The sequence below is a fragment of the Ochotona princeps genome, chromosome 16 (assembly GCF_030435755.1).
Source record: "Ochotona princeps isolate mOchPri1 chromosome 16, mOchPri1.hap1, whole genome shotgun sequence".
In the NCBI taxonomy this organism is placed as follows: Eukaryota; Metazoa; Chordata; class Mammalia; order Lagomorpha; family Ochotonidae; genus Ochotona; species Ochotona princeps.
The window spans coordinates 57,616,472-57,631,836 of NC_080847.1; the positions used below are offsets into that span (position 1 = coordinate 57,616,472).

General features: G+C 51.4%; 1 protein-coding gene across 1 annotated transcript; it reads right to left on the reverse strand.

Annotated features, from left to right (window-relative positions):
- Positions 1–13,283: 13,283 nt before the first annotated feature.
- USP29 (ubiquitin specific peptidase 29) lies at positions 13,284–15,365 on the reverse strand. Its single transcript, XM_058673975.1, has one exon. It carries the CDS (start codon positions 15,363–15,365, stop codon positions 13,284–13,286), a length of 2,082 nt encoding a protein of 693 aa, XP_058529958.1.

Below are 15,365 nucleotides of genomic sequence, written 5' to 3' on the forward strand. Positions count from 1 at the left end.
TGGAATTTTCCGTTGAGCGGAGGCCTGTGCAGAGCTGGGGAGCTGTGCACACCCTGCCTAATTAAGGCCGGAGCCTCTCAGGCACGGGGCCATGTGGCCGGCATTCTGGAGGCGTCTGCTTCAAATCACGTTTGTCTGAGTGGTCGTCTGTTTTACAAACTAGCCCTTGATTGGGCTCTCTGCAGAATTTCACCCAGATTATGGGAGCTGACAGTTGTGCGTCCCGCAGCCCGCAGGCTCCTGTCACTTCGAAGTGTTTACCGTGGGGTCTGGCATGCAGCAAGGGCGCGGGGGAATGTTTGTGGAGCCAGCTTCCCTGCTGCAGTCAATAGAGGAACAAACATTTCATGTCAGCTTGATTCTTACCCTTTTCAAAAACAGAGATAAAGCATATTGATGTAACATGTTTACATAACACATGTTAAATATAGCATATGTGTGTTATGTTAGGTTCTATATTAAATGTAAAAATATATACAAGAACAGTTATAGAACTAGTCTAAATGAAAGTATAGGAGAGTACATTTATACTATGGTTATATATTTTATGAATACATATTCAATACATATTCTAATATCTATTAGAAGCCAGATATCAATTTATATAAGTGCATTTTTTAAATCAAGTTAGAAATGTAATTTAAATTAAAAATGCAATTTTATTAATTACAAATGTGAATTAGCATTATATATTACATCTCTGTCCAGGCACATGTCTGTTCATGTGTACATACAGGTATATGCATGTAGAAGGCTGGCTATATGTTCAGATATGAACTAACTTTCATTGTCTGGATTCTGTCTACTAAGATATGGTGATAAATGCTTTAATCAAAGTCAACCCATTCTCCAGAACCTTGAAGGGAGGTGCTGGTCCATTCTGGGTGTCCGTCCCAGCACAAGCAGAAACAGGCTGGGCTTTGCTCAGAAAGTTCACCCTGGGTCTTGCTGTCCTGCTGTCTCCCCACCTTGGGCCACCGTGTCTGCATAATTCCAACTCCCCCAGGGGTCATATGCGCATTCTGCCTGGCCCTGACGCCGCGTGCATGGTGCCCAATGAGCCTGGCCCTGACGCCACGTACATGGTGCCCACTGAGCCTGGCCCTGACGCCGTGTGCATGGTGCCCGCTCTGCCTGGCCCTGACGCCGCGTACATGGTGCCCACTGAGCCTGGCCCTGACACCATGTGCATGGTGCCCGCTCTGCCTGGCCCTGACGCCGCATGCATGGTGCCCACTCTGCCTGGCCCTGACACCGTGTGCAGGGTGCCTGCTCTGCCTGGCCTTGATGCCACGTGCATGGTGCCCACTGAGCCTGGCCCTGACGCCGCGTGCATGGTGCCCACTGAGCCTGGCCCTGACACCACATGCATGGTGCCCACTGTGCCTGGCCCTGACACCACATACACGGTGCCCGCTCTTCCATTATCTCCACACCAGGGAGGAATGTGGGGTGAGTTAACCCATGGAAATGCAGGATGCCCAGTTAAATAACCCCCACAAACCTTAACCTTTGTATTTGGGAAGTTTCAGGTTTGGAGAAAAGTTGCAAAAGGGGGACTTCCCGTGTGCTTTGCACCTGGCTTCCCTTAGCATTAGCACTCCACACAATTCAGGCAGTAAAATGAACACATTTTGCCACAAATGAGTTAGATTTGCTTCATTTTGATCTGGCATTTTCCTTGTCCATCCAGGAGCCCACCCTGCTCTGCCGTGGCCTGAGTCTTCACGCCGTCTCCGACCACCCTCGGCTGTGAACGTCCCTCCGCCCACCTTGCCGTTGGCGGCCTTGACCATCCTGAGCAGGACTGGCCAGCTCCAATGTAGAACGCCCCTTGACCCGAGAGTGTCGGCTGTTTTCCTCACCATCAGGAAAGGATCGTTTGCTCTGGGAGACGACCCCAGAGGCCAAGGCCTCTCCGGGCACATCTGGTCAACAGACACCCCACGGCTAATATTGACTCTGGCCACCTGGTGGGCTTGGTCAGCCTTCCGCGCCCTCAGGGTGTGCCCTCTCGTCCTCCCTGTCCGTGGTCTGCTCGTTTGGAAGGAAGCCACTGCAGTGCTTGACATGCCAGAAAGCAAGGCCGGAATATCTACACGAATTACCTGAGATTGTCCTACACGGCAAACTTGTCATTTTTGCTTTGTCCCTCCGCAACTAGTGCGTTCTCTAAGGTTTATTTATTGATTGATTTGATTTGAAAGGCAGCGTGACAGAGACAGCGAGACTCACGTGGGAGACCCGGAAGAAGCTCCTGGCTTCTGGCTTAGGGTCGGCTCAGCTCCGGCTGCTGTGGCCACTTGGGGCGGGGATCAGCAGATGGAAGATCTCTGTCCTCTCTCTGCGATTCTGCCTTCCAAAGAAATAAATAAATCTTTTGTGTATTTAAAATTCTTTTTAAAGATTTATTTGAAAAGCAATTACAGAGAGAGAAGAAGGAAGAAAATCTTCCACCCATTGGCTCACTCCCCAGATGGCCGTAACTGCTAGAGTTGGGCCTATCAGAAGAGCCAGAAGCCAGGAGCTTCCTCTGGGTCTCCCACGTGGGTGCAGGGTCCCAAGGACTTGAGCCATTCCCCCACCGCTCTCCCAGGAGCAGTAACAGCTGGATGAGAAATGAAGCATCCAGGACTCGAACTGGTGCCTTGTGGGATGTCAGTGTGGCTTAACCTGCGATGCCACAAAGCAGGACGCTCTCAATGAAAAGAGAGAGAGAGACTCGAACAAGCACAGATAGGCTGCTGGTGCCACAGGCGGTAGCTTCAGCCACCACATCACAGTAGTGGCCCCAGTAAAGAGCTCTTTTTAAAAACCAGCACTTCCTAAGCACGGACAGACTTCGCATGAATGGCAGCGTGGCCTGCGTACAGGAGAGTGCTGCGCGCAGTCAGCATTCGCTGAGCCTGAGAGCAGAGAAAGCTTCCATCTCCTCAGAATGAGTGAGGAAGACATGGCGCATAACCTATCAGGAACATACGAGGTAACTCGCAGACAACAGACTCGAATCAGCATTAGACAATAGTAAAACTACAAAGACATACAGGGGGAACCAACAGTGATCCTGACAACCTCTTAACAGGAGGTCATATGCACAGAGCAGGGGGGACCCCAGAGTGGAGCAGGGGGACAGGAGGAGGCTTGTATCCCAACCCTGGAGACTCCTGGATCCTCCCCCAAGGACTATCAGTACGGGCACCAAGGACTGCATCCCAATGGCCAAGGAGACCACGGGAAATTGGAGTGCCTTCGGAGGCCAAGAACTCTGAGGTCATCCACCCCCGTTTGGGTCTACCACATGGGATGGAAGAAGCCCAAATCCTTCCTTGCAGGATCTAAGGTCATCGGAATGACAACCAGGATCCCTGAGTAGTCTGCAGAAACAGAACAGTAAACTTCCTTCGGGACTAGGGACAGGAGTTGTCTCTGGTCCTTACTTAGTTCCAACTTTGGATCCCCATCCTCTCTTGCAATGACCATCACAGTCGCTCCGGAGGCCCCCCCCACAAAAAAAATAACAAACAAACAAACGAAATTAGAATCGATAGACACAGAACAACAAGGAAAGCTTAGAACCAGGAGGAAACGGTCAGAGTGGACTCACACATACCTTACTAGGCAGAACACAAAGACTAGTTGCTCCTCACTAAGGTATTGAAGATTTCTCTGCACACCCCTCCTAAAACAGCTCTACACCTCAACTGTTGACATATGTCTTGTTAGAGTTATAAGCCGGTTTAGACTACCCTAAAATCTGCCAAGTTCAGCAAAATTATGCTTCAACACTATAGACTGCTAAGTACTAAAATGAGGATAGACATGAGACAGCTGAATAGTACCCTCTAGCCATTTTAAGGTGTATAGAAACCGGTTATGTACAAGCTAAAATCGAAATGTCAATGAAGTAGTCACAGGATGTGGTTAAGAACTTGCATTTTTTTTAACATATTGGTTACTCAATACCATGTCAACCAATTCCATAACGTTATAAATTGTTGCTGATGTAATGTCGGGGCTTTTAATTGATCGGGATGATACTCTGCCAGCTCTGCTTTCAGACCAGAGATGGTCTCCCCAAGAAACCGTTGAATTTATCTGGACAATAAGATGCTGGACTCTTTGCTTGGTATATGCTTGCAATGAAAGTATCTTGACTGAATTTGATCTGTAATACTGCAACAAGGTGGAAGAATCCACCGTGGGGGAGGGGTTGGGGGAATCTCAGAGCCTATGAAACCGTGTCACATAACGCAATGTAATTAAAAAAAAAAATGTCCTGAACCTGCCCACCCTGTGTCTGTGCCTGTGTCGTTCACACTGAGGTTGAGGTGCAGGGCGTACCTGGAAGGCTCTCAGTCCAGGGCACCTGCTGCCCTAACACCTCCTCACGATCGGCTTTAGGGTTTGTCAGCGAACCCAGACGCACCTTTCAGGAGTCGCCTCACCTTGGCTTGTGCCAGTGTTAACGAAATTTAATTTTTAAAAGATGCGCTTATTTGAGAGAGAGAATCTTTCATCTGTTCCCTACATGGCTGTAACAGCCAGAGCTGGGCCAGGCTGAAGCCAGAAGCCTGGAGCTTCTTCTAGTTCTCTCACACAGGTGCAGGGTCCCAAGGCCTTGGACTGCCCTCTACTGGCTTTCCCAGGCCACAGACTGGCCTGGGTGGGCAGCAGAGCAGCCAGGACTCGTGTTGGCACCCATGTGGGATTACGTGCTATGCCACAGTGCGCAATGTTTATGCTGGAGTTGTCTACCTGTCCACCAAAATGTCAGCTCTTTGAGGACAAGGATTCTCTACCCACAGTGCTTCCATGAATATTTTTAATTTACATGTATTTGTGAGTGGAGTGGGGCTGTTGTGGTATTGTGGCTCAAGCCCCTGCCCGGGGGCATCCACATCCCATGTCAAAGTGCTTGCAATCAGGTCCTGCCCCTTGCCTCTGGTCCCGCTTCCTGCAAGGTAGCAGCTGATGGCAGATGTTCTGGGGTTCCCACCACCACGGGAGACCCCAGTGGAGCTGCTGGCCAGCCCCAGGCTTTGGCCGGACTCGGGAAGCAGTGGACGGAAGAGCTTTCGCTTACTCTACTTCTCAAATGTATGTCTCGATGATGTTTGGGTGGAGCACCTAAATCAAGGTTGTGGTGGTGTCTGTGGCTTCGCGTGCATGTTTTTGTTGCTGTTTAAAACAGCTCTGTTAGCAATTTCTGAGCATTGGATGAAAGGATAAATAAGAAACAGAGTTTCTTAGGGAGGAGCGTACACGCCACACACACCCCAGCAGTCCTGGGTTTGGCCAGTGCTCCAGGAGCGCCCCCTCCTGGCCACTGTCCGCAATCACTGGCTTCTGCCCCTCAGAGGAGCGGATTGGGTGCATCTGGTAGGGCTTAGCCGTAAAGCAGCACCGTGCCTCGGGCTCCCCCCAACGCCCCCATCTAACACACGCCCCCCAATCTTCAGCTGCAGTCTGTGGCTGCCAGCTCAGAGTGCTGACTCACCCAACAGGCTGTAGCAGCCCAGGCTGAGCCAGGTTAACCTGCGGCCTCCAAGTTCTGTGTTTGAGAAGGTAGTTTATCACTCCTTACCAAAGGAGTGATAGGGAAACCCTAGAAAATCTGCCACCCTGGGCTCCCTGTGCCCACCTTCGGGGTCTCTAGTGCACGGGGAGCAATTTTCTTTCTCCCCAACCCACACACTCTGCAGTTTCTTGGGTTTCCCAGCCAGCCACTGTGCTTCATGGTGACCCTCTCCCTACACAGCCCCAAGTCAGGCACCCCACAGAGCTCAGCAAGCCCAAGTCCAGACTAGTGCTGGTTAGAAGCCCCTCAGAGTCAAGCGGGAGGTGCTTACAGCTCAGCAGGGCAAGCTGCCGCCTGGGGCGCTGGCTTCCTGGGAAGGAGATGGAGTTGAAGGACTTGGAGTGATATACATTCTGAGAGTCAGACGTGATGAACCTCCCAAACTGAGAAATGTCCCCACCTTCCATCACTGCAGAGTCCCCACCTCCTCCCAGTCGTGGGGTGCCCGCTCTCCGCAATCTTTGGTAGCCGTTCTGTTTTATTTCAGTGGGTCCCTTTCTTTGGGGGTGAGCCCATTTTCTTACACTGAGTGCTGCGTCCCCAGCACTCCTCCACGTTGCTTTGGGACACACATCCTGTGGTTTCAGGGTACTGAAACTGAGCAGATTTGCAACCATTGTCTTGTCACTTTTTTGCCCCATTCAGAGGCTAGAAGGCATCAGATTGAAAGCGCTCACCAAGCTGCCTTTGTCACAGAGCCCGGATGGCGGACGCCCACGGCAGATCCTCCGTCCCTAGCGTCCCTAAGGACAACAAGTTAACTTCACACCAACCCCACCCCCAGCTTCTCAGTATTAGAGTGGAGGTGGGACGCGGACCTCTCACATGGGGTGAGGGCTGGGGGAGAGTCTAATTGGAGAGTCCCACGTGTGCTTTCTAAGCCAGCTCAGACTGCAGGACAAAACACCAGCCTGAGTAGCTTGGGTGTTCTGCAAAGCTCCAGGTTCAAGGTGGCAGGGGTGGTTCCCTCTAAGGTTGTCCTGACCCTGATTCTTAGCAGTGTGCACTAATAGGGGACCAGAAAGCAGCCCAATGAACTCATTGGAACAGGATGGTCTCTTCCAAGCTCTGCCTCCAATAACAGAACAAGGTATAAGGGAACTAGGGTGCTTAGGGAGACAATTCAGCCCAGGTCGGCCTAAGCACCTGCTGAGCCATCCACCACCCAACTGCTGACGGTTTCTCACCTTGTGGGTTGTGCCCCTCTGGTCTCTCAGCCTAGGGTCACCCAATCAAGGCTGCTGCAGCATCCCAGCAAGCAAGGGGCTGCGCTGTGTGCTAGGGGGCTCTGGGCAGTGTCTGCAACCTACTTCCCTTGCCCAGCATTGCTGTCTCCAGACATAGGCAAGTGCGCGGAGGGGGGGGGCAGGTCTCCCACGCGGGTGCAGGATCCCAAAGCATTGGGCTGTCCTCTGGGATTAAAACCGAGGGGAGGCAGGATGCTCTGCAGGCATGGCCAGGGTACTGAGGGAGAGGCAAGCCGTTTCTGGTCAAGACTGCCTGCTCTACTCCCTGTGGGTCTCACGCTGGAGTCTGGAGTGGCATGTGTGCTGCAGGAGGTGGCAGGGGGAGGAGGCAGAGTGTGGGAAGCTCCTCCGGCATTCCCACTTAGGACTTGGGGAGGAGGCTCTGGCGGCCGGCTCAGGGCACTGACGCAGGATTCTGCTCTGCACAGAGCCATGGCGAGCACGCGGAGGCGCACACATCTTAGAGTAAGTTCCAGGACCAAAGTGGGCACACAAGAAGACATTTGGGACCATCACAGGCTCAGTGGTGCTACTGTGTGCTTTTAGCTGTGTCTCATTGTCTTCCGTTGCTAAAGATCCTTTTGCCATAATATAATTGATAAAATTAATCAATATTATCTTAAACTTATAACCAATTTTATATATATATAAAACTAACAAGATTCATTTCTCAAATGTTCTGACTTCCCCATCTCTTTCTCAACATGTCCCCGCCTTCCCTTCCGGTCTGCGAGAGCCACACTTCTGCAGAACAAAATATCCTACCAGCAATTCTCTTCCTTAATAATCTGCTAATTTTCTTGATTTACATTTTGAAACAATCATGTAAGACTCCATATTAAGACATTTTCTAAATAAAAGCGCACCAAATGTTTAAATACAATTGCTTTAAACAATTTTCAATCATTTCTCCCAATTCGTGGAAACACATCTTCACACAAACCTGCCTCTAAACGAGGAAGCGCCAAGTTTTTCAAATTGCCTTCCTCTGGGTTTGGCTGCTGTCTTCAGAGGCTACCTAAGAATTCACCGAAGCTAGTTGGCAGGGTCAGCTATCAATAAGACGAAAATAACTTATAAGGAGATGTCAAAACACTGTTGTTTTTCACAAGAAATCAGACTTCAATTCCATTGTTTTAAAGGCCAACATTCAGCAATTACACACATCATGACCAATTTTACTATACATTTTTAAAGAATTTGTTGTTTTCCTGTAAGGTAAAATCTCACATACTTCTTTGTAAATAAGAACACAAATAATTTAGAATCTGGACCAATTTCATGATTAGGAAACATTTCGACCAGTGAACATAAATACTCATTTACTTTAATAGCATATATGATGCAACAAACTTAACATAATTTTATAACATTGTGAGATTATAATCCAAATTATTTAAAATGACAATTATGTTACCCAAATTTTGTCTCAATCTTTGAGAGTTCCAGGGTCCTGCTAGAACCTTCAAAGTCATGAGACTTGGTTTAGAACTCTGAAGAATTTAGACGTCTAAAGGAGTTAAACAAAAAATACATTTGGCATTTAACTGAACATGTTAGCAAATACTGTATGTTGGGCCCGGCGGCGTGGTCTAGCGGCTAAAGTCCTCGCCTTGAAAGCCCCGGGATCCCATATGGGCGCCGGTTCTAATCCCGGCAGCTCCACTTCCCATCCAGCTCCCTGCTTGTGGCCTGGGAAAGCAGTTGAGGACGGCCCAATGCTTTGGGACCCTGCTCCCGCGTGGGAGACCTGGAAGAGGTTCCAGGTTCCCGGCATCGGATCGGCGCGCATCGGCCCGTTGCGGCTCACTTGGGGAGTGAATCATCGGACGGAAGATCTTCCTCTCTGTCTCTCCTCCTCTATGTATATCTGGCTGTAATAAAATGAATAAATCTTAAAAAAAAAAAAATACTGTATGTTAAGCCCACGGCTTAAGACAGCAGAGAGTGGCACTCGGATACCCAGTCGGGCCCAGAGGATCCCTGGCAGAGTTTTGGGTGACGCCCAAGTGTCACCTCGACCAGAAACCGTCGTCCTCAGGTTCACCCCAGAGTCATGCATCCACGGCCATCCCTCAAAGAGGAAGATGAAGGACAGAAGCCAAAGGGACGCCTAACACCTCCCTTCCCTTACAACCTCTCAGGGGATTCGATGGTAGCTATGCCATGGCCGGGTCCCCACGTTCGTGCAGAGCTGCGGGGTGCCAAGGGTCGCTTCTGCAGGGTACACTCCGTTCGAGAGGAGGAATACTGTACCTCACGTCGCCTTGTCTTTGGGGCTCACTGAAGAGACACCGCTTCTCCCGCAATGTGCTTCTCTTGGGAAACCCTCGCTGGAGCCGCCTGCCAGCAAGGGTGGCCCCGACGGACACCCTGGATATGTGGGGGTTCCCGGGGCACGGGCCAGGCAGTTCACAGAACCTCAGCCAGATGAACTGTTACTGTGACCCTCTGAGGCTGACGTCGCCACCTCTGATGGCGGCAGAGAGCACGAGCTTAGGCCACTGCGCTGGCACCGCGCTGGCACTGCGCTGGCACTGTGCTGGCACTGCGCTGGCACCGCACTGGCACTGCGCTGGCACCGCGCTGGCACCGCGCTGGCACCGCACTGGCACCGCACTGGCACTGGGAGCCCATGTGTGAAAGGCAGGCGGGATCTGCTCTTTGCGCTGCGTGCTCGGCCGGCCGCCAGAGGGCGCAGGGCGGAGCGCCAGGCCTGCTTGCCCTGGGGTTCCCGCGAGTTCTGGAAGGCCGAGCTGCCGCTGCTCTGTGGGAGGAGCCACGCGCGACCTTCTAGAAAACTCACCCGCCGCCGCGGGGAGGGGCACTGCAAGGACTGCGAGAAGCAGCCTCTTGGCTGGCATTGCCCAGCGTATCGGGGTGGGCGGTGGCTCGGAGAGCGGAGCTGCGTGTTCAGGTCCCGGCCCCGCAGCTTCCGCGTGGAGGATCCCTGTCTGGGAAGTGGCCAGCTGATGGACGTGCTCAGTGCCCCTGGAGGCCCTCCCAGACTGCCTTTCCAGGGAATAAAGTAATTATTCACTGTAAAACAAAGGCATCGACGCCCTTAGCGGCTGCGGAATGCCTGTCCAAGCTCTCTGATATACTTAAATACTCTATGGATGTGAAATCATGCAAACTGCATCTTCCTGAACATACCATTCATAAAGATTTTACTGCCAAGATTGCCTCTGGTATAACATTAAAGCTTTTGTTTAAAAAAATATGTTCATTTTTATTGGAAAAGCAGATTTACAGAGAGAAGGAGGCACAGAAGGATATTGTGTTGGCTGGTTCACTCCCCAAGAGCAGGAATGGCCAAAGCTGAGCCAATCCGAAGCCAGGAGCCAGGACTCCTCCAGGTCTCCCACACGGGTGCAGTGTCCCAATGCATTGGGCCGTCCTCGACTGCTTTCCCAGGCCACAAGCAGGGAGCTGGATGGGAAGTGGGGCATATGGGATCCAGGCACTAGGGGAGTGAGAATTAACCGGTGGGCCATTACCTTAGGCCTAGGGTAAAGGCCTTTCCACAATACATAAGCAAATTTTAAAATGTCTTCTAAAACTATCAGGTATAAATACAAAATTAACTACATGGGAAATGCAAAATAATGTTAAATACAAATGTCATAGAAGAAAACTATATGAGGGCACATTTTTAATATCCTTCCACAAATTTTATAAAACAAAACAAAACTTTCGATTCCTCTTAAAATGTTTACATTTTGGGGTTTTGGGGGTTTATTTGTTTTTCTTTTCTTTCTTTTTTTTGCGGGGGAAGTCAGATATACAGAGAGGAAGTTCTTCCATCCGATGAATCATTCCGTAAGGGGTCACAATGCTGGAGCTGAGTCAATCTGAAGCCAGGAGCTTTTTCCGGGTCTCCCACGCGGGTGCAGGGTCCCAAGGCATTGGGCCATCCTCAACTGCTTTCCCAGGCCACAAGCAGGGAGCTGGATGGGAAGTGGAGCTGCCTGGATTAGAACCTGAGCCCAAATGGTATTTCAGCGCATGCAATGTAAGGATTTTACCTACTAGGCTACTGCGAAAGGGACCCCCATTTTTATTTAACATGATATACTGAGAATCACACACACATACATACATACATACACACATACACTCACATATACGCACATGCACACACATTCACATACAGAGAAAAGACAGAACAAAGTCGTTGAACCACTGCTTTACTCTCCAAATTCCTGCACACACCAGGGCTGTTGAGACCGAGGCCCGGAGCCAGAACTCAATCAGTATCCATTCGCCAGATGTTTACTGGAACCCGTGGCTGGGTAGCTGTTCAGTTTGGTGTCTATCCCTCTGCTATGGCACAGATGTTCTCTGCAGACCCCATGGGCTGCCATAGGCTCCGTGTGCAGCTGGCCATACTGTCCACTGCTCTGTCTTGTCCACTGAGGAGGCCCAGCTCTGAGACATACTCTGCACGTTTCCTGCAGTTTTGCCCGTGGCTGGAATTGTGCGTCCAGAGGTTCAGTTGGGAGGTTCCCCAAAGAGACCTTGTCTGAGGTGATCCCAGACCTGGCTCATATGTGCTTGCCAGCACTGGTCTGGCTCAGTCTGTCAGCCTCTGGTAGTTCCAGTTGCTGGGTCCATTCTGTCTCCGACCCCAACTCTTACATCAACCAATGGATGCTGAGACCCAGAACAAACCAGCCCAACACACCCTCAGCCCTCATGCCTCCAGTGGGAGCTGCAACCTAGTTGGATCGACCCCCAAAACATTCACCAGGCTGCCACCAGCCCTGAATCCTGTGCTTGCCAATACATGCAGCAGACGGGCACCGTCTGCCCCACAGCTCATTCTGCTCTTGTACTCATCAGTGGGCATTGGAACCTAGTTCAACCCAACCACCCCATGCTGCTGGGTGCCACCACTTGTCTAGACAGCCCCACCCACAAACCTGCCTCTCATGCCCACCAGTGCAAATTGCAGCCCATGAGTGATACCCACAGTTTCCTGCTAGGCCCACTCCTGTTCCAGGATCTTGTACTCTGCAGGTGGCTCTGTAGTCAAGCCAGTTAGGATCTTCCCCTAGTCCCAACACTTGTCAGCTGATGCTGCACTTCTCAGGCTCCTGTATGTACCAGTGGATACAGTCAGTTAGCCTAGCCTGGCTCTCCCCTAACTCAGTTCATTGCGGGCCAACAGGTGTTTGGCCCTATCTGGCCTGCTCCTTCCCCAGTCAAAGTTCTCACACTAACCAGTGGGAGCAGTGGGCCAGCAAGGGATCCTGAGCTACCCCCTATCAGGCTGACTACTCCCCCCTGGTCTCACATGTACTGGTGGGTGCCATGGCCCAGTCTGGCATGCCCCATCTCACCTCGGCATTTGCCAGTGAGCTCTAGCCTGCACCAGTCTACTCTGTGACGGATTACAGCTCATGCTGGTTATGGTACAGCCTAGCCCAGCCCAGCAAACCCCATTCCAAACCATAATGTGAACTGGCTGATGTTGTAACACGACCTGGTCCGTCCTGCACCCCATCATGATTCTCACATCTACTAGTGACAGTTCTGAACTCACTGACCCGACCACCGACATGACCCACACTTATTACAATGGATAGCGTAATCTGGCATGGTAAGTGCTGCTCCTCGCGCTGGTCCTTACACTCACCTGCAGGGGAATGTGTCCTGACAAAGGAGTTACCAAAGTTACCCTCTTAGGTCTCCTGTCAATGGCATATCATGTACATGAGTGGCTCTGTGGCCCAGGAGGAATCCAAATTCTTGAGCCATTATCTACTGACACTAGCTTGTGAATGAGCAGGGAGCTGCAGCAGAAGCAGAGGTGGGACACAGTCGTAGGATCATCAATATAGATGCAAGCTTCCCAAGCAGTGTCTCAACACTGAGCCACAGTGCCCGCCCCATCGTATTACTATGCGTACAGTCTTGCTCATGCAAACCTGCTGATGGACCTTGCAGTCCAGGGAGAATATGCAGACATGGTGGGTTGCAAGGCCTCCGCTGGTTGCAGCAAAGAGTTACCAACACACACGGAAGGCAGCCAGGAGTTTTGTATAATAGGGTGTTTATTTTCAAGAGTTGACAAAAGACATGCATGAGCTCAAGAAAAACATGTGTTTGGACTCAAACCCTTCACATGTTATTATGCATGTGTACACACATCCAGACAATAGCAAAATAACCCTAAGGTAGCCTGCACGCTCCGTGAGCTCCCTCAGTGTTCGCAGGCACCATCATCTCCAGCGCTTTCTGCTCCACACCTCCAGTTGCTGCAGCGCTTGGTCTCGCCTGCTCTCCAAGTTCTCATCTGGATCAGTCACTCTGCTGCTGTGCTGCCGATCCAGAGCAACACTGAAAACCACTGCCTCAGCACACCACCAAGTGCCACTTCGACCTCGTAGGAGAGGGCAGGCAGCTCATTCTAGCAACTCAAGCAGCCGTCTTATGTCCCGCAGGGTCTCTCCCTAGCTGCTAGTGGGCTGGGTGGTCGCTGCCTTTCTCACAAGTTCCTCAAACATTTCATTGTACATGTAAAAAAAGATGTAGCCACTGCGAAGCCTGGCCTTCCGCACCATGGTCTCTGAGGTTTCTCTCACGTGCTGATCGCTGTAGGTGAACCAGCTCTGCTTGCGGAAGTCGTACGCGTCACTGATATAATGGCCCGAGTATGGGGAGCCCCCGATGTGACTGGTGACGCTGACCAGCCTGTAGGACCAAAGACGGTCTCCCGTGCTCACGTCTGCTGCCAGGCGCTCTGCTTCAGCGGCTGTTTCCTCCACCTCTGGGACGTGTTTGGTTCCGGGACTCTCCGCATACTGGAGGAGTTGGTTCAGCATGCCTGCTGGTCCTCCTGGAACCTTGTGTGTCTCAGACTCACAGGACACACCCACCTCCGCACCTGCGCTCTTTGCCTCACAGTCCTCTCGTTGTGGATATCCAGGCACCTCTTGATGATGAGCCATGAGCCCTGCGTCTGGGTCGGCCTCTTGCAACTCCGTTTCCCTGACGTGCCCGTCTCCACAGCTCCTCAGATCGGACTCAAGCTCGGAGACCTTTCCCGGGTCTCCCTGCTGCCGCTCTTGGCCGTCTGCACAGACTCGCTGAGGCTTGTGTGGAACGTCTCTGTCCAGTTCACTGCGTGGATCTGAAGAGTCACCGCATCCTGCACTGAAGCCCTCTGACCTTGTGGGTGGCCTTCCTGTCGCAGAAACCTTCCCTTCACCGAGGTCTAGGACCTGGCAGCCGCATCCAGGAGCAGTCCTAGCCAAGGGCAGTGGCTGCTGGGTGCTCTCATTGCATTGAGAGGCTACACTCAAATATCTGGGAATTTGAACCTGTCTGTCATCCTTTTCCAGCACGTAGCTCTCACTAAAACAATAGCGTTGCAGATGAATGATCAAGACCCTGGGCAGCCTTCCAAACGTGTGCGTCACCATGGACGTGCTGTGTGCACACTTTGCACACGTGTGCTCACGAACTTCCCCTTGGAACACCAGCTCCAGACAATTCTGGAGAGACTGGGGCGACGATTGTTTCCTGTCTGGAGGCATGTGGACAGAGACACAATTGCCAGGCTCTGTCTTGACACTGACTTCACCACACGCTTGGCAAAGCATATGGTCCTGCAATTCAAACTCAAAATTGGCAACAACTGGGCAATAAAACACCTTGGTGGTGGCACTGCCGGATAACAGCTGGGCAGGTGAATTTCCACCTCCAGGCTCCCTCTCGGCCTTCCAAACGCTGTTTAGTTTTGCAGTATCCTCTTTCAGCTGCTCTAAACACTGTCCTAAAAACTCATGAGCGTCGTTCTGCTGGTTGCCCGAGAAGGTGCCGGCCACAGCCGAGATCACCCCTTTCATCCCTGCCAGTATGTCTGCCTTCATCTCTACAGTACAGCTATCTTTCAAACTCAGCAGCTTGAAAAAGGACATAAGCAGCTGACCCCGGGGAATGTTCTCCCACGGGATGCCTTGCTGGAGGATGTCATGAACAAACGATGGAATTGCAAGGAGTGATTGCAAGATGGAGTTCATGTAGCACGTGTTTCCCAAATTGGGGAAGCCCTTGAGCACCTGCTCCGAGTCACAGTCTCTCGTATGGTTTCCGTCATCGTGGCTAAGCTCTGCTTCTGATGGCAGCACAGAGCTTTTGTCAGAGAAACTCCAAGCAGAAACAACAGTCTCATCTTGGTTAGAATTCCCATCCGACGTGGTCCCAGGTGGAGGTGCAAGCTTTGAATGCGCATCCTCTTCTGCAGCTCTTGGGGAACATTGCTTGACCTTCTTGTTTGGGACAGTATTGTTTCCTTTTAGGAAGTCTTGACCCATCTCCAGATTGGACAGGGCTCTTTGTCTCTTGCGATTTGTATTTTGTGGTGATCCTTGTTTGGCCAGCTGTGGTGACTTTGGCACCGACGAAGACTCCTGCTGGGGCAAAGGTATTTCCCTTCCTTCTTCGAGATTAAAGTTTTCACACATGAGGATGGAGCAAAGGTCGTCCCACAGAGTCATGTCAGTGTCTGTGTCTGCATTCTGGCCTTCCAT

What these genes read in the sequence shown, in the direction of transcription:
- USP29 (XM_058673975.1), bottom strand. Translation starts at nt 15,365, where the DNA reads ATGGAAGGCCAGAATGCAGACACAGACACTGACATGACTCTGTGGGAC.